This window comes from Kwoniella dejecticola, chromosome 3, assembly GCF_000512565.2.
Source record: "Kwoniella dejecticola CBS 10117 chromosome 3, complete sequence".
Lineage (NCBI taxonomy): Eukaryota > Fungi > Basidiomycota > Tremellomycetes > Tremellales > Cryptococcaceae > Kwoniella > Kwoniella dejecticola.
In genome coordinates this window covers 1915024-1937548 of record NC_089303.1, presented here as the reverse complement: position 1 = coordinate 1937548, position 22525 = coordinate 1915024, and the positions used below count along the sequence as shown (strand labels likewise).

The 22525-nt window shown below is 48.3% G+C and overlaps 7 protein-coding genes across 7 annotated transcripts; 2 read left to right on the top strand and 5 right to left on the bottom strand.

The window, feature by feature from the left end:
• Positions 1-141: 141 nt before the first annotated feature.
• Positions 142-2724, bottom strand: I303_103083 (phenylalanine-tRNA ligase, beta subunit; the record flags this gene model as incomplete). Its single annotated transcript, XM_018406428.1, has 9 exons — positions 142-440; positions 538-1325; positions 1391-1450; positions 1504-1573; positions 1644-1758; positions 1857-2126; positions 2240-2446; positions 2552-2662; positions 2722-2724. 9 exons carry the CDS (start codon positions 2722-2724, stop codon positions 142-144), a joined length of 1923 nt encoding a protein of 640 aa, XP_018264922.1.
• A 453-nt stretch (positions 2725-3177) lies between these two features.
• On the bottom strand, positions 3178-3913 carry I303_103082 (uncharacterized protein; the record flags this gene model as incomplete). Its single annotated transcript, XM_018406427.1, has 3 exons — positions 3178-3258; positions 3402-3601; positions 3694-3913. The coding sequence occupies 3 exons, from the start codon at positions 3911-3913 to the stop codon at positions 3178-3180; spliced, it is 501 nt and encodes a 166-aa protein (XP_018264921.1).
• A 382-nt stretch (positions 3914-4295) lies between these two features.
• I303_103081 (uncharacterized protein) lies at positions 4296-5297 on the top strand (the record flags this gene model as incomplete). The annotated part of the gene is made up of 6 exons (XM_018406426.1): positions 4296-4347; positions 4427-4536; positions 4606-4662; positions 4743-4832; positions 4901-4924; positions 5058-5297. 6 exons carry the CDS (start codon positions 4296-4298, stop codon positions 5295-5297), a joined length of 573 nt encoding a protein of 190 aa, XP_018264920.1.
• A 655-nt stretch (positions 5298-5952) lies between these two features.
• On the bottom strand, positions 5953-8153 carry I303_103080 (uncharacterized protein; the record flags this gene model as incomplete). The annotated part of the gene is made up of 6 exons (XM_018406425.1): positions 5953-6327; positions 6454-6685; positions 6770-6845; positions 6976-7179; positions 7292-7715; positions 7836-8153. The coding sequence occupies 6 exons, from the start codon at positions 8151-8153 to the stop codon at positions 5953-5955; spliced, it is 1629 nt and encodes a 542-aa protein (XP_018264919.1).
• A 474-nt stretch (positions 8154-8627) lies between these two features.
• On the bottom strand, positions 8628-9544 carry I303_103079 (uncharacterized protein; the record flags this gene model as incomplete). The annotated part of the gene is made up of 5 exons (XM_018406424.1): positions 8628-8853; positions 8962-9006; positions 9123-9203; positions 9322-9386; positions 9458-9544. The coding sequence occupies 5 exons, from the start codon at positions 9542-9544 to the stop codon at positions 8628-8630; spliced, it is 504 nt and encodes a 167-aa protein (XP_018264918.1).
• A 438-nt stretch (positions 9545-9982) lies between these two features.
• I303_103078 (uncharacterized protein) lies at positions 9983-13201 on the bottom strand (the record flags this gene model as incomplete). The annotated part of the gene is made up of 7 exons (XM_018406423.1): positions 9983-10592; positions 10652-10788; positions 10865-11014; positions 11084-11921; positions 11996-12879; positions 12947-13097; positions 13164-13201. 7 exons carry the CDS (start codon positions 13199-13201, stop codon positions 9983-9985), a joined length of 2808 nt encoding a protein of 935 aa, XP_018264917.1.
• Positions 13202-13810: 609 nt separating this feature from the next.
• Positions 13811-22389, top strand: I303_103077 (uncharacterized protein; the record flags this gene model as incomplete). Its single annotated transcript, XM_065968689.1, has 14 exons — positions 13811-13871; positions 14086-14684; positions 14742-14896; positions 14961-15303; positions 15359-15581; positions 15636-15784; positions 15844-18247; positions 18297-20553; positions 20652-20925; positions 20988-21163; positions 21260-21416; positions 21476-21551; positions 21609-22111; positions 22180-22389. 14 exons carry the CDS (start codon positions 13811-13813, stop codon positions 22387-22389), a joined length of 7587 nt encoding a protein of 2528 aa, XP_065824761.1.
• Between the last annotated feature and the right edge of the window lie 136 nt (positions 22390-22525).

The window sequence follows — 22525 nt, the reverse complement described above, 5'->3', positions numbered from 1 at the left end:
GTATTTCCGTATTCATCATGCTCGAAGGTAGATCTTGATTGTCAAAATGCTGCATCTATCTACATAATCTACCATCCACCATCTAACCCACCTGCCCTTCTCCCCTTCCTCCATTGGCTGACTCAAGTTGTCTCGGTGAACCTACAAAAGCGGCTCCACGTCGATCTCAAGCGCCGAGCACGGTCTTGTCAATTCGAAGTTGCTCAATACAGTAGGATGCAAGATACCGAGGGAACCAATGACGATATCTCTAGACCACGAGTTCTTCTTTTCGTCCGAGCCGGATCCAGAGGGCAGAACGGATTTCAAACCTGAAGCAAGAGTAGACAACGGGCCATCACCCTCGGACGCCGAGGTGGAAGGGGTAGGATCAGAAGGTGTGACGTTCGGTTTGGATCGGTAATATACGTGTGCTGCTCTGCCTTGAAGATAAGTTGGGTCTGTACAGAGGTCGAATGGAATCGGATCAGCTTCTTGAGATATGTACATCGATCTTGATCATACACTCGAAAGAAGAGGAAAGTAAGGGAGACACACCTTCAGCACTTGCAATGTAGTATCCGTATTTCCCTTCACTCTCCTTTTTCTCAAGGAAAGGCACGCCCAGAACTTGCATGATCCGATCTAACAATCCATGAGCAATTTCGAACCCGGCTTTCTTGTCCATATACACCGCACACAATCTCCTGTAATTCCTAGACTGTCTCTCGGATTTAGGATCTTGGATAGCGACGTCGGAACATTCAAAGATTTTCATCGGCAACGGTAAAGCCTTGTTCTCTCTGACAGTTTTGAGCATACCGGGCAATAAAGAGGTTCGGACCACTTGATATTCCAATGATTTGGGATTAGCCAATTGCACGGCATAATTTCCCGGATCAGGTCTGTTGAGCCATTTGAAGTTCTCATCGTGCGAACACAAGATTAAAGGTAGAGCCTCTATCCACCCCGCCATGGCGCACTCCTTCCTTATCAGGTCGCCCAGCCTGTTGACCGGGAATGCTTTGGCGACAGTGTTGGTAGTGGGCATAGATTGGGGGAGGTTGTTGAATCCGTAAGCTATAGCTGCGTCTTCCATTATATCGCATTCGTGCAGGATGTCCGGTCTTGTAGGTGGAACTTGGACGTCAAGGGCGTCTGCGTCGGAGGCGGAAGGAGTGGCTGTTAATGACATCTTTGTGAGGAGTGTGCAGATTTCCTCTCGAGAAAGGGTGAGGCCGGTAGCGGCGTTGATGTATGATGAGGAGGCTGAGGTGGATCGAGGGGCAAGAGGTGGGGAAAGGTGGGAGGAGCCATCCGGCATGATGACTTTCACGGGTTCAATACTGCGAAAGGAAACAGTCAATTTTGGCACACTTGTATGCTGAGTAGAGTGTCACGTCCTACTTACGTGAAAGGGATACTGGTGTACTCTGCGAACATGGTCGAAATCATGTTGATGACGATATCTCTGCGATGACGAGAATTAGCATTCAGCGAGCTTCAGGTTGCCACCACACTTACAATTTGGTCTTATCGGTAGCCGTTGTATCAACGAAGATGTTCTTGGTTTTACCAGCGACGATTTTGGAGTCTAAGCGGTAATAATCAGTCGAGTCAACATTCAAAGCGGACAGGATCGTTCGCAAAAATCGCGCACTTACGCTGAGAGTTGATGATAGGAGGCATAGACAGCACTCTGTCCTTACTATCGTAGATGACAGGGTACGCCGGGGCATCTCTAATGATGTTAAGGTATCTTCCAAGATGTCTGTCGGTCTACACAGCCCGACATCCACGATTAGCTTCTCCTTTCCGCCACTACCATAAGGTCGAGCTCCGACTTGAGTGAAGTACGATGAATGACCTAGACATACCTCGTATACACCCATCAATTCCTCGGCCGTGTACTCCTCGTCCTTGTTCAATGGGGCGAACTTGATCTCCTTCGGATCTTTACACATATACCTGAAAGGCCCTTCTACAGTATCCAGATCGTGTGTACCGATAGCCACGAATTTACGTTGTCTACACAAGTTCTGGTGGAGTTTGTCTTGGAGATCAATGAAGGAGTCGTATTCTAGTTGATTCATCGGTCTGGCGAGACGCAAGATGGCCGAGGCGAAGTACGGTCGAAGGGGAGAAGTCTAAGCAAGTAATGACTGGTGAGTACAACTAGCCCCGAGATTGCTACTCCGGAAGACTGATTCGTCAGAATTCGTGGAGGGGGTCCCCCAGGCTAGGGAGTATAGGTACTGACGGAAGCTTCAACATGAACCTCTTGTATCTTGTCGGGAACGCTCAAAGTATATTTAGGCGGTTGTTCCTTCTGTAAGAAAACCCTCAAGCTCCTCGCTAGACCTTCTAAGCAGAGCAAATCATATCTGTTGGCTGGGATCTCGATCTTGAGTTGCGGTGCGGCCGTAGGTAATCCCTTCGCTCGGGCCTCTTCTACATCTTTGGTAGTCTAGTCCAGTATAATGCCGACAAAGCGATGTCAATACGAGCCAATACAGTTGCACTCCTTCTATGCAGAAGGCAGGACGAGGGAGAGGCAAAAACAGATGCTCACATCCTCGTCAAGCTCGATACCAAAGTCGAAACACAGCTCATCGAATTCGTGAGTCGTGTATTCCCTTTCTAATCGTCTGTACAACTCTGCCTTGTCGACTGCGATAGTAGGCTGAATGGGGAGTCATTTTTAGCTGTGCGGCACCGGAATTTGCAGATAACCAAGCTCACCATTTTGTCAATCTATTGATCTATGTATACTTTGGCCTGCTTTTATGCTGAAATGCAATGTTATTGTCATGAACTCTTGAGTCGGTTGGTTGAAATAAGTTGAGCCGAACGAGTCCTCCTTGTCCATTTTCAACATTTCCTGCTTCAACGGAATCAAATTCACCTGCAGTCAATGTCCATCCATTAATGTCCGCTATGTACATGTTGCATGTTGCATGTTGCATGCGATGGACAATGCAAACAACGTGCAGGGCAAGCGAACGCCGGTACATATGAGGGCGAAACGTATGAGCAGAAAGAGAGAAAATGCATGATATATGTATTCACATCCCATGAGAAGCTTTTCCAAGTCTGGTTTGTAAAGTCCAATCGGACAGGTGATATTTCAGATACCCTCGCCATCTATCGACAGACCGCTTCATCTACAACATCCCTTCTATAGCGATGATTGTTGATCTACTCCTTGAGCTTGTATCCAACGAGGTTTCTTCGTCCGACGATCTCACCGAGCTTGAAGATACCGTAAGCCTCAAGAGCCTGTTTGCATTGATCCAAATAGAATATCCACATAATTCAAAGTCGATAAGCAAGAGCCAACGGAGGAAAGTAGGGAATTACATTGTCAGTCAGTATGGAAGTTCGTATCCAGGCATGTGTACATTGGAGGGACGCAAACTCACAGCAACACCCAATCCAGCCCATGCACCAGTCTTCAACAGATCTCTCCAGTATCCACCGTTCGTAGCCTTTGAGTAGATCTGCGAGTACGCTCGAGCCCACGTAGCGCTATCTAAAGGTGGTGATAGTTTCTCGGCTTGCCATACTTGCTTAGCTACTGATGCTACCACTTTGGAGTTGTACACGAGGGGTTCTCTGTAGCCTACACATACAAAGATAAACAGTTGTTAGCGTAAAAATACGATAAATCACAATAAATGTAGGTATTAAGAGATGAGGGAAACGACAACGCACCACCCAAAGCGGAACCGACTCTTTCTCCTAAGGGACCAGCGACCCTCTTGACGGTAGCGGCAGTTTGGTTGTAAGCCTTGGTAGCTGCCTCTACACCTTTTTGGACATTCGGGTTATTCAACGGAGAAGAAGCCGACGACGAAGATGAGGAAGAAGAGGAGGAGGATGAGTTGAATCGTCGACCTGCAAGTCGGGTAGCTCGGATAACTTGAGGTCTCATTATGACGACGATTCTTTTGAGGTTTTGGTGATGATCTTTCGTAGACTATGATCAAGCTCGTCGACGTTATGTTACTTGAGCAAAGCGAGGATAGGATAGGACCGGAACGCGGTGAGAATAGATAGATGGTGACAATGAGGCGGAGTTAACCGGTATTTGATCCGATGTGGCACTCGGAGTATGCTGCATCGCTGGAAAGGGACCACACACGAACTGGGCCCTGAAAGTTACTGAGTACTGATCCATGGGCTGACGATGGCGTATGATACCACCTACCATAATAATCTTCTACATCTTTCCTCGACACCTGAACATTGTATCAATTACATCAACCTTATAATCAGCTTTCATACCCCACTCAAATCACAAATCAGCCAACACGATGAACAACCCAGCCGTGACCAACTTGGTGATCTCTCTCGGTGCCATGCAACGTGAGCTTAGCTACACCCTCACCCAAATGGCTAGGGGCACGCCGCTTCTCGTCTGACCCATTGATATATTTACCTACAGTGGCCCGAAGAATTCCAATGGACGATCCCGTAACTGTCAACTACCTTCGTATCGGCTACGTGACCAGTCAAGTCCTGTCCTTGGCCGTCTACTACTATATCACTCTCAAAGTGAGCTGCACCAGAAACCGCTATTCTATCTGCCTGTATTGAGTTGAGCTGATTAGCTCGGTGATGTAGATCCGAAAGAGAAATGATTTGACAGTGCTGAAATACGTCAACCCTGCTCCGCCCATGGTAAGTTACCTATTATTTATATATTTCAGGAAATAGTATGTGTCGAAGCTGATTGATTTGCAACCGTTTTCGCATCGCAGAACCCAGACGCTAAGCCTGAGCTCGTCCAAACTACTGTCAAGGACTATGATCTCGCCGAAGTTGGAAAAGCCATCAAGAGCTTGTTCGTTGTGAGTTCAGTCCTTCTATACAAATTTTAACACAAATACATAGCTGATATACAATCGCCCATATGTAGTCTCTCGCTTTCATGGCTTTCCTCGTGAGTCGAAACTTCCTAGCCCTTCTCCATCCCTCTACCAAGCTAGGCTTGTACATAATCGAATGTTACATCGTCAATGCCAAACCCAGACCCGTAGATTGCCAGAGCTAATGGTATATACGTATGGCATTAGCACGGATACCTGAAATACACTCAACCGCTCTTCATCCAAGGATTGATGGGTATAAAGTCCACGCTCGAGTCCAACCCCGCCAAACTCCATTTATGGGGTAAGAAGGCCGAGGGCGATCTCTCTAGACCCTTCAAAGCCGGTGGTGGTCTCTTGGAATCTCTCACTGGAAAGGCATCCGGACCTCAGACCGATGCTGCTTCGATCAAAGCTGCCGAGAAAGCCGGTGGAAAATCTGAGTAGAGTAAGCTCCAGCAGGGGAAATAGGGAAGGACGAAAATTAGGATCACAAGGTCCTGACAGGGAGGATCATCGGAAATTTGAGCAAGATGGGAAAGAGACGAGAAATAGGTTGAAATGTCGAACCGGCGAACCGAAGGCGATCAAGCTAGTAATTGGGGGCTCGATTGCGAACACAAATATACGTAGGATAGATCTTTCTTTTAGTTTTTGACCAAGAGCGGTAGATGCATGTGTACCAGTCTCATCCGTGGCGTTGCGTTGCAAAACTGCAGATAGCTCTTATACTGATCGGTCAAATGTACTGAATTGCAGGCGATATCAGGATCACAGGAGCAATCAACGATCAACAATGAAAGCCATGTGAGACATGCATATGTGATCGAATCTACTGGAAATGCCAGAAACTAGAACTACGCAGAATGGCGCATCGTATCGTCAAGAAGCACGGCGCGGCGCATGAGCTGTCGGGATCATTCGTTTCCTATCGTACAACGTCTTCTTCGTGCTCATCACAATCTTAATCTTGATGTCGATGTTGATATCAATTTCGAAGGGACTGATCCACATGAAATACTAAATCTTCCGCTTCTTTAGCTTTTAGCTTCTAGCGAAAGCTTAAGCTCATGCGTTATTGATGTCCACCTTAACCCTGATCCTAATTCTGATTCGAATTTTGACTTTGATTCTGATTTTGGTTGAGGACATCTCTCAACCCACCACTGATTTTCCTTCCGCCAGTCCCGTAAGAAGGTCTTTCAGAGGTGTACGAGCTATTACTCAACCCTCTCGGACGGCTGTATGGTGTCGTTGTACCTGACATGCTCAGACCCTGATTTATCGGTGGCGGGGAGAACGTCGTTGAGCCGGTAGCAGGGGAGAAAGGTGATGGAGAATTTAAGGAGGTTTGCGAGAATGTCCTATGAGGATGGGGGAGCGTGGAGTCGGTAGGTGTAGGAGAAGAAACTGAGGATCGCGTTTGGCCTTGGGAGGCTTCTTTAAGTAAGAATTCGACGAATAGGTTGGAGAATGACTGTTGGAGTGAAAAGCGGGTCGAACAGACAGACACGATATCAGCATTCAGCAAGATTACCAATTTTTGGATAATGGTCGTGAACAACCGAGTTCATCGTTCAAGATTGTAGGGGAAACATCTCACCTCATTCATAGCTGCTTCTTCCTCTGCCGTCCTCTCTTTCTCTTTCCCACTTGCCCTTCGCCCTTTACTTTCAACATTCAAATTCGTGCCGCCCTTGCGTTGTAGTCCGGCTTTCTCGCGCTCGTTATCGTCCCAAGACAATATCGTCGACAGTAAAGATAACATCTCGAATCGCTTGGTGTCGCCTCGGGAGGTAGTCAGGAAAGATAGTAATATGTTGGTTACTAAGCGACTACACAATTTTACATAACTCAATGTCAATGAAATTGCTATCATACGTGCGTTGGAATTATCGCAAATCCAGGCCTGAACTCACCGGTCAACATTGTTATCGGACGAGTTCTTCCGCAGTCGCCTCAGAGCTTCAGTGAGATGTTCATTATTAACGACAGCTATGGCAGCATTTCAGTCAATCAGTATCTATCGGCAGTCCATGTACATTCGATACCCTCATATTTGAATTGCTCGAACAGCCTCATTTGCTTATTTTTCAGTTCTGAATGACTTGGAAACACAGCTCACCATCATGTCGCAGTTTCCCTATCAACACATTCTTCTCCCTCATCTCCCTTTCTAGCGATCCCACTTTACCCGCGCTCGAGGACACCTCAGACAGCTTGGTCTCTGCATTGGCGCAGCGCAACTTGAATTCGGATGACGAGGTCGCTGCCAGGCGTAATTGGGTTTCTAGTTCTGAAGTAGCTTGACGCAATTCCGAGTCTTTGGCTATTGTTCAAGCGAGCAAAGTGTGAGCGGAAGCGCAAAAGCTCGAGCACAGGAAGAAGCATTCCGGAAAGAGCTTTAGTCCATCAAGGATAGTGTGACTCTTGCTACTCACCAATCTGGAATTCACTCAGCACTTCCTGCAGGTTATTTGCACGTTCCCTCTCTTCCTCAACTTCAAGCTGCGCTCTTTCCAACTTTGTGTGTTGGTCCAACATCGTTCGTTCAACTTTCGCATATTCGTCCTCTATATTTTCCCTTTTCTGCCTTTCGTTCCCGAATTCCAACTCCCATTCTTCCTTCTCTATCCTTATCCTCTCTATTTCGCCCCGCAGCTCCCGCATCTCGCGCGTCAAGCTCAGCACATCCGAGGAAGAACTGTCGGACTGACTGCGGAGTTGATTCAATTGCGCCGATAAATTAGAAGCTTCTTCCGACGAATGCCTCAGCTCGTTCTGCAGATTCGCCAGCGTTTCTTGCAGAGCAGAGTTTTCGGTCGATAAGTTATTTATTGTGTTTTCACGCCTATCTAATTCTTCCTACGAAACGATCAAGATATTAGCTATTCTAGCTCTGAACCCAGTTTGATACTCTCATCCGCATTTCTGTTTAATTGGTTGTTTGCTTGCTTGCGTGAGAATTGATGGGAGAGTGCTCACCGCATCTTCCTTGAGCTTATCTCCTAGTGTAGTTCGCATAGCAGTCAATTTGCCCAGCAACCCCCTATATTGGCCTGAGAGCTTCTCGTTCTCTTGCCGAGTAGCCGACAGCTCTTCCTCGAGCTGAGATATCCTCTCGGCTGGATCAGACGGTGTTGCATCATCTTGTTCTTGCTGATGACTCATTTCACCATTCAAAGGTGATTTTGGTGAAGACGCTGACAAAAGAGTTGGGGAAGTAGGATTAGAGGGACCCGCTTGATGCTGATCGTTTCCGTTGCCGTTGTTTGTAGTCGTGGCTGCGCCCGAATCTGACATCTTGGACTGGACACCGGCGTCGGTTCGATTGAGCTCTATCGTATCATTAGCTGGATGATGTTGGACTTTGGCAGTCTTTCTCTGCGAGGTGTCTTTGATATGTGCGACAGGTCTGGGTTTGACTGGTCTATGATGGTTGACGCTTCATCCGTTGATCGTGAATTCCAGGTAAATGTTGAGCTGGAACATAGGATGTTGTCTGGAGAAGGGTGAAGGTGGATTCATCGCGTGTAACCGTGTACGAGCATTAGCGGACATGTCCACCTGCATTTGATTTCCCCCGATGCGGTTAATTATCTGGCCTGCACGTTATGAAAGGCACCCGGAAGGGGATTCATGTTGCATCTCGCACTCTGCATACCATAATAGTGATTCACATATACAAGCGGATACAGCGGATGCTCATATCCATCCATACACATGTACCCATACAACAGTCGCAAACATGTACCGAAGAAAATCTATCGTACAAAATTACATCGTCAGTAGTCCCACTTTCAAACTCGTCAAGAAAAGTACTATCACGCCGAACACCTGGACCAGCCTGGCATTCGGACGAGCAGACACAGCTGACGAAGCATAAAGACCAGCTTTATCGCCTGCCCCAGTAGCCGTCGCTGTGTATTTCATGTACGCAGCAGTCTGCATCGAGTTCAAGGCTTGAGTTACGGACGATTGATAGCTTGAGTAATCCATAATTCTGCGAGGCAAGTCTCTCTAGATCAGCATGACCTCTCACAACCATCTGTCTGGGTCTTTCTGATTGAATGGGGAATAAAAATACACGCTGGGCGAGTAGAAGACTCACGATCCTTGAGTGACAGTAAAGGTCCCTCGGAAGCTTGTTGTAGTGCTAAGCGGTAGGTATCAGCTGAGACCTCTGCGTCGAGCATATCGAAATCCCTCAAACGATAGGTTTGATAGAGATTGACATGACCTCGAAGGGCATCGAGAGGTATGTGTACTTACGGTACAGACGGACTAGTCTGAGTCGCACTGCCACTGCCTTTCGCACCCGCCTTCGCAGTTGGAGACGTGTAGATAGTCGACCTGGAACGCATATTAGTAAGTGTTGCAGACCATAACTCTGCCTCTGATCGGCGGTCCATGCGACCAGAAGTCAGATTCTCTTGTCGAGCTCAGCGAGGTGAAGCGACGTATTACTCACACAGCTACGGAAAAGACATTCCCATAATCATCCGTCGTAGGCGTGACTACGATCGTGTAGCCTGCCTGGAAAGCGTTGTACACATTACCATCTTAAGCTCGCATTTTCTCGAGTGGGCAAGTGGAGCTAGACTTACTTCGTCTTGATATGTAGCTCTTTGTCCAAGACACGCCCCAGCGAGGGAGAACAAGAGTAAGAGGAGAATATAAATCGCTCGAATCATCGTATCGCGTTGGCGCACCTGGGAGAGCCTGTGATATCTGTGGATAGGCTTGAACCAAGGAAAGTGTTTAGTCAACGAGCGAGTGTAAGGCGTCCAGACCAGCTGCGACAAAATGGTATACTGGATAATCCTGCGGATTTTGCAATCGATGACCAGAAGGAGAGACGATGTATGCATATGCATTCTTATTTTTTTCCTTTCACTATGCTCTCTCGTCATACATGATCAGAAATCAAGGACGCGTTCGCACGTATGTGACCTCGACGTGCACAGAAAGATAACAGGGTGCCTGAAAATCACGTTGCGGATCCTCCGCACAAACCGCACCGTATTTGTCTGTTTGTCTATGCCTGGAAGTCACCAGAGGTCCCATAAAAGCACAGCAGTCTATCCGACGTTGAGCCTCGCATAGACAGCAATCTCTACAATCTACTAAGACTAATTATCAATATCCATAATTTCCCCTCCAAAAATTCCTCCGTCCATCTCCCCAAGGACGTAGTCGAGCATATACGAATCCTGCACGAGCTTATCGACCCTTCCGAAATGTCTCTCGCTATACGGTATCAGGCCATCTAAAAGCTCCTTGATACTTATCGGAGCAGCGATCTTCTCATCCTTGGTCTGTCTCTTCGGTTTCTTCTCTTCCGCTCCCCCCGCGCCTTCTTCTTCGGGGGCGGCCTCATCCTCTTCGTCAAGGGGAGTAAGAGAGGGTATCCTGTTAGCAGATTCGAAAGCCGCTAAAATGTCTTCAGGGGAACGAAGCTTGAAAATAGCGTGTAAGATTGCTTGAGCGATAGGAGAGGTCTTCGCGTTCGCATTCCAGTCCCTGACGAATTTGAGTAGTCGAACAAGGTCCAGACCAGGTAATGTCCTCAACACTTCGTCTACTTCGATGGAGCCGATCATACTGCCAGGAGCTGGTTCGGGGGAAGTTATTATTGTTCGGAATAGATGGAGCAGTCGGCCAGGCTGTGACATCGATAATGCCAATAAAATCGCTCGACGGAAATCTTTCAGGACTATATAGTTCGTGAAATCTTGTTCACTACGTACGGGCCAAGAATCAGCTGGAGTGCAGAATCGTCGAAAGAAAGTTTAACTCACCTCTGCACCGCTTTGACTAAAGCCTCGTTCTTCTCGGCTTGCTCAACCTCGGTGGAATCTTCCCAGAATGTAGCTACTGAGTCGGAACCGGCAGACACGATCGTCTTTTCGTCACTTGAGATAGCAAGAGCCCAGACCTTCGATGGTAAGATTCAGCGAAGAGTCAGCTGCCTGATGCCTTCCATTCGCCATAACAGGTTTCTATCCGCTCACCTGATCCTCGTGATTATCCAAAGTCTTAACACATTGCTCATCCTTGATATTCCACAATTTGACCAAACCATCTCGAGCAGAAGTGATCAGCTGCATTCCATGACTAAGGAAATCCACTCTCAGAACGGCATTCGTGTGTCCCTCGAAGGTCTAAGCAGATGATAAATTCAGTCTTGTCGCAATCGAAAAACTGAAGGAATCAGACAAAGGGCAACTCACTTTCAAGCAAGAGAAATCATCCAAACTCCACAATCTGACAGTCTTATCATTCGCAGCAGAGGCAACAACTCTGTCTGTCCTACTAAATCTGACTGACCAGACACCCCTTCTATGACCCTTACACGTTCCAGCGAGTTTCAGTGATCCAGCGCCAGATCCAGAAGAAGCATCGAAGTCCACATGAAAGATTTTGACCAATTTGTCCTGAGAACCACTCGCAAGGAATTTATCATTCGGCGAAAGATCCAGCGAATTGATATCTTTTTCGTGAACACGTAAAGTCGCCATCGAGCGGGGTTTGATAGGTTCCTCCGGTAATACTTCGGAATTCAGAGGCAGAGAAGTAAGATCCCACATCTTAATTGTTCGATCTTGACTTGCTGTGAACAAGAATCTTCCAGATTTTCCCCTTTCATCCATCTTCCGGGAGAGAGCAACGGCTCCTATGCTCTCAGCATGCCCTTCACAGATAGCTATGCATTTCCAGCTCTTTCCATCTTGTGTCGGTGCCCATACTCTAGCTGTATGATCTTTACTACCGCTGACTAGCCACCTGTGGTCCACTGATTTGTCTAGGCATAGTACCATGTCTTTATGACCTGATAGCAAGCGGACGTCGAATGTGGATGTTGAGTAGAGGCGGATCAGGTTGGAATTGGTAGCGAGGGCGAGGTGTGTGTGGGAAGAGGAGGATGCTGTAGCATTGAGGAAGATGGAGTCGACTATCTCATCGTTGAAGCCGACGATCTGACGTACTGCCTGTAACGAGGGCAGGGAATGGAATATGATGTTCTGATCGGCATGCACGGAGACGAGGGATGAAGTGGTGGAATCATAGCTATAGGTGAACGATAAGCAATGGTTCTTGACCATCTCAAGGTAATGGAGTGAGGGATTGTGGAGACAACTCACATCACATTTATTACTCCTCTTTGCTCATCCTCATCGACCTCAGCTTCGTCGACTCCCTCTACACCGCTCATCGTCCCGACTTGCTTGCCCTTCAGGATATCCCATATTCTGACAGCCCCGGAATCCCCACCGGTATAACACAAGAGTCTATTCTTGGACGATCCCGCAACATTTTCTTCTATGGGTAGTAAGCCGAGAGACTCGATCTGTTCTTGCGCTATTATGGTCTGTACCAATCTCGGTGCAACATTGGAGGTGGCTTTGCCCTTTCCAGCCTTTTTCGAAGATCGCCCCTCGTTCTCGCCGGAGAGCATATCCCAAACCAGTACTACTTTGTCCCTTCCGCCTGTGACGACCCACTTGCCGTCAGGGGTCGTATCTATTCCTCTGACCACACTAACATGACCTTCCAATACAGCTTTAGGTTTGACGGCATTTCCACCTCCTACCACTCTGGCACTAGCATCCCTCAAGTCAAATATCCGGACTCTAGCATCGGTTGATCCGGTCATTAATTCCATTCTCCGACGCTCTTCGCCTTCTATTATAGGGAAATTGAAGTGCAACGCGGATACAGGTCCACCATGTGCCCTGAACAAATGGGTAACGTATCCTCCTTCCAGATCCCAGACTTTGACGACACCATCCGAGGAGCCTGTAGCTAGTAGTGTGGAGTCTGGAGATACAGCTGAGACTAAGATCGGCGCTGAGTGAGCTCGCGATAAAGCTCGCGAGTATGTCAAAAGAGGGGGTTTGGGTGTATTTGCTGGTGGAGCTGAAGATGGTAATGGATAGTATCGTATCGTCATTGACGAATGGGCCGTGATCAAGGTCGGCGGCTCAGTGTGATAGGAGAGAGCCAGTGAAGTGATCGCGGTCGTATCCTGCATGATGATATTGTCAGTCAAGGATTTGATACGAATTTGAGTATGTTAAGAGACTTATACGTACTCCTCTAACCTTGGCGATGGCTACACCAGTCTTGACTTCCGTCACCAGCACCTCCTCACTCATGGTAGTTATCAGCCATTGTCCATCTTTCGTGAGAAGGACGGGACCGCCTGTATATATTGGTCGGATAGACCTCGGTGAAGCTCGAAAGCTGATCGAAATCGTACAAGAGAAGTCAGCTAATTGAGCTCATATATTCGTTGTACAATTCACTGACCTTGTTTTCAAAGCTTTTCTCGATGGCTGACCGTTCATTTTCACCTTGCCAAGCCGTATGAACGCTTGTATTGACAATTACTATCTGTATGATCCAGAATATGTTGACGAATTTCAGCTATATCTAGCATCAGCGAAATATAACTCAGAAGATCCAAAAAAGTTGGCTTCGAAAGTCATGTCGTGATGTAATCACTTTGGCGTAATTAAAGGGAAGGAGCAAATACGGATTTTCCTTCCTCAACGGTGGCATGCAAAAATGGAGGATAGCAGCTCAAAAAGATGATTGTTTGGTTCCAGATGGCCACTTGAAGGTGAAGGTCAGCTTGCGATCCCCGTCAGACGTTGTTGGGAAACGTGTCCGAAGACTACAGTGACCCCGCTGTGCATGCCAATTGGGCGAACGTGCTGAAATTGGCTGGTACACGGTCAGTCATGAGCCAGAATTTGGCCACATAGCCGCTCGACGGAAGCAAATTTGATTCGCCTCGAATAGGAAGCAATGTTGACGCTTTGACCACACACTCCCAAAATCTTGCTTTTAGCGGATCATCTCCTCTTCATCTTCTCATCATCTGCACAGATACTGATCAACCATAAACCAACTCAAATACACCATCCTACTGGCGCTCAAGAGGCTCTGACGCCATGCGGATCCACGAGATCATCGAGCAATGCGTTGAATACATCTCGCTTGACGGGGTGATTGGTGAGTGAAGTTTACCGATAGATCAAAAATCGCCTTCCTGTCGAGGGTTCGAACCCGACCATTGCATCTTCCGGCATTGGTCGGTGGAGGTGGTCCACCTGAAGTGTCTGCTCGTCTGCTCAAGTGAAATGAATAATGAGGAGGGAGACTCCAAGAGAAGATGGATGAGCATCGGACTTTCAGAACCTTGCGCTGACGAGAATGCGTCTTGTAGGGACTGACCCGACGCGTCTCATTCAGCACCTTCAGAAACTCGACCCAACCCTCGACCAGGATTACTTTACCCATCTCTGGACTCTACTCTGCGCGCATTCCTCGATACAGGTCATCATCACCAATGAGCCTATACTTTTACCTGGAGGCACAACCGAGCTGGGAACCGCCCCTTTACCAGACGGTTGGGTTCTCCCCCATGGTATGCAAGCCGATGCGGATCTGTCCAGCCTATACAAGGAAGGATTTAGAGGCAGACAAATAGCTTTCATGTTAGCTGGAAAAGAGTTTCGGTCGGACAAACAAGCTATTCAAGATAAGAAGGAAGCACAGAAGAAGAAGGCTAAGAAGGCTAAAGAGGCCACTCTGAAGCGGAACAAGGGCAAAGCGGACGATGATAGCGATGGAGAAGTCAAGGTTGATCCGTCCGGTGCGGGAATTTTGAGGGTCTTACATTTGGATGACTCGCAAGACGGAGACGCGGTAGATCCGGTCCCGAAAAGCGACCTCAGAAGATTGTGGGATAGATGGGGCGCTAGATTACGGATTAGATGTACGGAGGATGAGATTTACTATCGGTTGACCGGATCGCATGCCAAGGTACGTCCATGCCCAGCAAGCGTTGACGGAATGTGCACAACTGATCAGCGACCACAGATCTCGAAGATCACCGCTACAGTCTTCCACGTCTTGCAACTCGCCGCCATGTCCAGGGAGAAGGGTATAACCGCCATCGACCTTGGACCTCTCGTCGGGGCAAGTCAAGGTAGTATGCATTACTTCATGAAAGTTCTGGTCGGCCTCGGTTTGTGGTGAGCCGCTCAACCTAGTCCCGATATCGGAGTGGACATGAGCTTATAGATAATTAAACAACAGTGCCAAAGTACCCGCTGTCTTACATGCGTCAATCACGAATCTGCTTGTCTTCCATCTCTTCTTAGACCAAAATCCCAATTATTGCGCCCTAGTAGGCAAGCCCTTACAGTCTGCCAATGATGACAACGACGAGGGCGCGGACGAGCCAGAATCGGGAGACGAGTACATGGATCCAGCTCTCGATGATGGCTCGAAGTTTGCAAATTGGGGGTTCGACTTCCCGGTTTTGTCAGAGGCGGATCTTATGGCTGGGCATGCTGTGAAACAACGCCTCCTGAGAATGCTGGACCATCCAAAATTACAGAATCACCTTCTGAGGACCAAGAACCTTCTACCAGCCTTGGTGAGCTACATGCACGCCCTTGTAGTCAGACGTATACTGACTACCAGTGTCACAGGGCTGGGTGGGAAAAGCTGTCATGCGGCACAGACGGGCAGTAAGGCGGCATATAGATAGTCTGGTCATTGACGGCTTGATCGAACGATTGGAGGTTGGCGAAGCTAGAACTAGCTGTATACGATTGTCAAAATACAATCCTGAGTCGTTGCTGAGTACGGATGGGCTTCAAGGTGGTGAAGAAGACAAAGCAGAACCATCGGAGGTAGTGCATGATCTCCAACGTATGTCAATCTCGCCACGTGCAGCCGCGAGAACCATAATTGATGCCACCACAGTCATATCCTCCCGACCAGCTTACGCGCCACCATTGGACCCAGAAATACTCAACATACCTCTTACAGTCACCTTCGAGCACTGGATCATTGACCTCGTGGTGCGATCAGAGCGGAATACCGAAGAGGATCAACGCGGTATGACTATCAATGTGAGTGCTCTGCGTGATATTTCATTTCAAAGCGGCATAATCTGAACTTTGCGCGAAAGGCAATCTGGAAAAACACCAATTACATCTATAAACGTTCAATCGATTTTGCCATCTTGCGATCCGATAACGCGTGTATACCTTATCATCTCTGGCCGAACAGTATGTCATCCTTCATGGAGACAATCAAAAAGGAACGTAGATTACGTCTGTTCACCACTTCCGAGTTTCAGCGAATCATGCTCAGAGAAGGCCAAATGCTTGAGGGATATCCTTCTAAACCCCGACCTGAATTGGCAGGAGATTTCGGTGATATCTCTTTCAAGTATTTCTATTCGTCCGAAGCTCAACTCAACAAATTCCTCGATGACGGCAAATCATTGTCTGGCGAAATGGCTCCTCCCAAGAAGAATGGACGTCCGCGAAAGGTCCCAATACCGAGGTCAACGTCTCAACAGGCGACAATCGCACCAAGTGCAACATCAGTGCCCGAAGATGCTGATGAAGAAATGGTCGACGATTCCGACAATGAAAACAAGAAAAGGGGCACAAAGAGAGAATTCAAATATGCTGATAGCAGTGTGCAAGTGCGAGGCAGACCTCGAAAGTATATTCATGTAGTCGAAGAGGATGGCAAGATCAACCGGCGAATTATTGGAACGATCTATTCTAGGGAAGATCTACCTCAAGTTTTGGTATACATGAAGGAACGAAATATACTTGTGACCGCTCCTGTTAAGTATTCGGGAATAGGACCACCTCCACCACCAACCGAAGCAGCCATACAAGCGGGGCATCCTCCAGAGTACTACTATCAATTCCCTGCTAAAGACGCTGCCGCATTCTCGGGTCGGTCCAGACAAAAATCGAAAGCTGCGGCGGCTGCGGCGGCAGGCAAGAGGGATCATCATGATGAGGTCACAGTCAATGTCGCGGAAATTGCTGAGCAGGACAAGGCGGAGAGGGCGCAAGGCAAGGCCACGAAAGGCAAGGGAAAGAAGCGGTCTAAGAATGCGGGAGGAAGTGCATCTGAAGACCCTTCGACCCAGACCAGCTCACGGAAATCGAAAAGACAAAAAAAGGATGTCAACTACGACGATCTGGTCAATCATGACGACGACATAAATCTTCATCCGGAACTCAGAGGCCTGGCTGGCTCATCGAGTGACAGGGCTCAGCCGCCTGCAAGCGGTGCCAGCGAAGGCATGCAGGCGTCTGCGGTGGGAATCATGCCGATCGCCGATGTGGCATTACCCGCTTCCCAATCCATCGATCCTTTAACTTCGCATGAAAGTCTTACCACGAATACTTCATCGACCCCTGCCCCAGCTCCTTCAGCTGTGGATTCTACTTCCAAATCTGGCAGGACGGTTCGGTCAAGCAAGAAGAAGGGAAAGGCAGCTCAAGAGACAGCTGCAGCCATCAAGCAAGAAGTCGTGGAAAATCCTAAACCTAAACGTCAACCTCGGAAAAGCAAAGCCGCGCAGAAAGAGAGTGCCACAGGTTCAATTCAACAGTCTGCGGGTCTTCCAGAGAATGGCACAACGTCTACCCCTCCAGCACCCGGTTCAAGATTTTTCCCCAACGACATACCTGATGGCTCGTTCGATCGGACAATGGAGCAAGGAATTGGTACTGTTCTTGCCGAGCTAAATCAGTCCGGGGTTCGACCTTTGCCCAGACCAACACCGCAAGCCATAGCTACGGCCTCTTCGTCAGCACCTCTCCTTCCAACACCGCCAGCATCGGAACCGTTGGCGTCAGGCTTACCGGTCGCACAAGCTGTGTCTCCCGCAAATCCCCTCGCTGTCATGGGTGATCTGAGTAGCAAGAAACGCAAGCCCACTATGCCCTCTGAGCTGGAAACTCCCACCAAGAATTCGAAATTAGCAAAGGGTACAATCAACAATGAGTCACAGCCCGTCGACGGGACAGCCGACAAGATCGATGGGGATAGAGTTGCGTCTCTGTTTAAGCTACCCGAGGCGCCGATGGAGGAGACCGCATTCGAGTTGCCAGCCGACATTGTCACCTCAGCCCAAATCCCACAACACAGCGCCCTTGCCGAACAGAACACGCCTGAAGTGTCAATCCCACCAGCCAATACTCCCGCACCCCATTCACCACAGGCAGTGATAGATTCGACATCTTTCAGTACATCCCCAAATCCAATGGCGATTGATTCAACTCTACTAGGTATCTCCGGGAGCAGTCGTGCTAGCCCTATTGTCATGAGCGACTTGACTTCGATGTCTCCGTCAGGTCCGGCGATGACGCCAGCTCAGCCTCAAGTCCACGGTGTACGACGATCGGAAACTCCAGACTTCAGGGCAGTGACTCCTTTGCGAGAGATATCCGCCGGCCCATCTACACCCGCTAGAAATGTCCACACAACCAACAGCGCTCCCTACTCTGGTACGACTGGGCGAATCCGAAATCACAAATTGCTCCATGCACCTAAAGGCAGTAAGTTAGAGGTACCACGAAGACGATCACCGCTGATTTTCGAATTTAGCTCCAAATTCAGGACGAATTGATCTAGGCAGCATCCGGAGAGCAAATGAGATTGTCCAGGTCTTGCATGACAGCGGCGGTGCGTTGATGGACACACGATTATTACACGAACACCGAGATTGGACCTTCAAATACGCTGGGACGGATCATCCCTACGCCCCTGCAGCTGGATATGGAATGGACAGGCTGGTCGTCAAAAGAATGATCAGCAGTCTGATGAGTGAAGGTCGAGTCAAAGAAACGATAGTAACCGTTCCGACGCCCACTGGGCGGTGGCTCAAAATAAGTGTAATATACCTTGCCGACTTACCGCACGACCAATTGCAAGCATACATCAGACAGATGTCGACCAGTGTTGCCCAATCCATGACGCCGAATGTAAAGAAAACCAGCACTCCTCAGATTGCTTCTCTGCCTGATACACCCTTCACGGAACTTCGAAGGCAAGGTCCTAGACTTGGGGCCAAAATGGCTTTCGACGCTACTCCCACGAGAAGCACTTTTTCTGTGTCAAGGCCGTTTTCCGAAAGAAGGACGGCCCTCTTGAAAGAGCTCAAGGTGGTCGGGCAGCTACTTGGGTGGAAAGCTAGTCGATGTGTCCGAGTCCAAGTCCTTCACCGAGCGATAGTCAAAGCCCTCTCGAGCAAAGACTGCGGCTCGGTCGTCTCCTCCTCGCCAAGAATTTTCGCTTTTCCATTGCTATGCGAGGAGATCACGGCTGAAGAATGGTACACGTGCTGCCTTGTGCGGTCGTATAACGAGGACATAGAACACTGGTTGCGGGACCCTCAAAATCGAACGACGAAGTTGAAGGACGTGCCGAAGCAATTCCGACCGGTTGGTGGCTTTGGTGGAACGACCACGAAAGCCAAGATGAACACTCTTCTGCAAATTCTTCTCACATTGAAAATCATCTCACCAGTCTCGCCTGTAGCTGAAGACGAAGCCGACTTCCTCGAGGTTGGTACAGATCACAACGGGTTCAAGCTGGAGGGCAATACAACATCATCAACGTTCTATGTTCTACATGACATGGTACCTATCTACCATATCGCATCTGAACCACCCCCTTTCCTCGGTCTTTTACCAGCCAAGACCGAAGAAGAGCTCGATGTGCTCTGGTCAACGATCAAGCGTGCTTCTGTTGAGGTTAGGATTGACCTAATCGGAAAGATTGGCGAACAAACCAAACCTGGGATACCCGTTTCAGCAAGATTTTCCGAAACTCTCGACATTTCAGCCGACTATGCGAATCTTCTCCAGAACGTTAAGAGATGGAGGAGCGAAATAAACCTACTGCCGATTCAAAAAGCTGCACTGGATGAGGTGATAGACCGAAAGACTGGGCGAAGTAGTATAAACACCCAAGCTGAATTGGAAGGCTTCGCCTTTGAGAATGCCTTGCCTCTTCCCTTCCTCGAAAGAGAGATCAAGCGTAGAGCAGATGTCGCACAGTACAATGCCACTAGAATCGCCGAACGGCTGAGAGAACATGTGACCGTGAGCAGAAAGAGACAAGCCAAAATACAGCAGAATATACGAGAAAAACTTATCGAAAGGCAAGAATTGGCAAAACAGCTTTGGCTCAACCGTATCAAGCTCTCTTCCGAACGAAAGAATGTTGACTACACCGATCAGCTGGTGGAATTCGTCAGTAGACAAACTATACAAGGTGGCCAACTTAGAATGCCGGATGTAAGCGATAATCTAGTTGATTATTGGGTCATGATCTGGGCGCATGTCAAAGATCTTTCGCCTGAACAACGGGAATCTGAACTGGAAGAACGAAGACGGATCCAAGCGACCAGGATTCGATTGACTCTCAACAAATTCGTACCGCATGCTAAAAAGGGGAAGACTTCTACAAGAAAAGCGAAGGTGAGAACACCAAAAGTCGGATTTCAACGAAGGATCAGGTCGAAGAGGAAGTGGTCGGCTGAAGACGATGACATCTTGTTTGATGGAGAAGCTATCATCCGAGCCAGATCGAGATTCAACGGTTATAAAGGCCGTCAAGCTGTACAGGATCAGATCTTCACCGACATGGCGTCGACGACTCTTCGAAATAGACTGGCTAAACTCTTGGGGCAGCCTGGTAAGAAAGCGTACTTTGAGAAACTGGAAGAAGCCTGGTTCAACCTCTGGAACAGATTGAAGGGTACCAATGATCTCAGGGATGAGCATCCAGACGATCCAGTTAATTTCGATCTCAAAGAGCATATCAAAGTCCTCAGGCAGAGCATCGATAAGAAGTCCTTGTGAGTCTTCCAGTCCGGATTTCCCTCCTCTTTGTCCCTCGCGAAAAGTCATGTGCCTGAAGAATCGGGAAGGGCTGACGTGTTTGGATGGTATACAGGCGACTGCTGGCCTTCTCTACACCATCTGAAGAGAAGCTCCAAGCCCCTGATCTACCTTTCGAAAGCTATCAAGTTGCCGACCTATACGACTTGAATTACCTCCACACAGAGGTCCACTCTTTCGATCTAGCTGCAGATTCTCTCGCTGCTGAGGAAGTACGGATCAATTCTATCGGATCGATATCTCTGCTGGAAGAAGTCAAAGGCGAAGTCAGAGATCATGGAGATGACCTAGATTCCAGACAAATGGGACTTCTACAGTCATCGATGAAGGTGAGCTTCCTGTTCTCCTTAAATCAAAGCGAATCGCTGATACTCTTTCACTGTGCGCGCAGGTCATCATTGGCACCCCTGATGAGAAGTATAATGTTACTCATGGTCAAAAGTTGCTGCAGAATTGGTCTGAGGGACAATATGAATTTGCGATCAATGAGATGTTGGAGAAAAATATATTGCGGAAGCTGCCCACTCCTTCGAGGGATAACGAAAGGCAATATGGATTTACACAAGGGTGCGTAATAGTCTTCTTGGTTGACAACCTACCTGTACTCGAGAAAAGTCTGGTCAACAGGGAACAAAAAGAAGGTTAAGCTGATCACCACCTCAGATGGCAAAGCTTGAACGATGAGTTCCTGCCGCCTGGCCTCTTCGACGCTGCTAAACAGCTCCCAGCCAAACTCGAATCGGAAGATGGCTTCGAATGGCCATTGATAGGAGAGTCAGGCGAGATAGCTAACCTGATGAGCATGGTATCCAACCATCAAGTGAGTGCTCTTATGTCAAGCGAGGCGACCAATAAAGACTGATCTTGGTGATTGGTCAGGTCGAGTTTGAATTTGATGTCCACGAGTTTTCGACTGTCAAGTATGAAAGGGAACATTTCAATACAAGGAAACTGGGTAAGCTGAGACCCTACACCTGATCCTGAAACCCAGCTGACCTAGGGCTCTTCTCAGACGACGATGCCTATGAATTCCCCGTCCAAGTCAAACGAGCTGCAGCGCCAATTCTCCCCATCTCAGTGGAATATCCGGATCATTCGACTGTCAAGCCTCTTTGCAGGTGGAAGGGTATGCCGTTCGGGATCGACACCGTTGATCTACAACGTGTCGTTGATCAAGTGATACAACTTGTCGACACTTCATTGGAGGACGGCATAACCACTGCCGAATTGTTAAGCTCGATATCATGCTCGAAGCACAAATTTCATCAAGCGCTTGCAGTCTTATCCTTGGAAGGGAACCAGCGAGTCTTTTGGGCGGGATATGATACCGCTCGATTGATCTCCGTCAAGCACTGGGGCGCGTGGTGTATAGCAGTGAAGGCTGAAGATGGTCAGGACAAGATGATAGCTCCGAGAAGGTGGTATGACTTGTACGGCAAGTTCGACGAAGCAGACTTCGAGAAAGCCACGGAATGCACCAAGAGTCTCATTATGACTAGACCCGGTATCCCCCTGGTAAGCCAACATCTTGTATCCATGCCAAGCTCCATGCGCTGACAGACCTGATGGAATTATCAATATAGAGAACGATAAAAGAAAAATTGGGTTTGATACTTGATCGACTTGAATTGGTTGATATCCTCGAGTATTTGATCAAGTCCCGCAAGATAGAGACAAAGTGGTCAGCGGACAGCGAAGAAGCGCGAAAGACTCCTGTCACTCCTATCGAATGTGTAGGAAAAGAGGATGAAGAAGATATTGCCTTGTTCCCTATCTCAGATATGATTTGGTAAATGTCGAATTCAAGTCGCAGCCAAAATCGCTGCTCTGAATTATTGTATATTGAATTGTACAGTATAAGATTGTATGCCTCATGTACTGTGTATAGCCATGTGGAATCGCTATTCGGGGTGCAGGGAGCAAGTATCA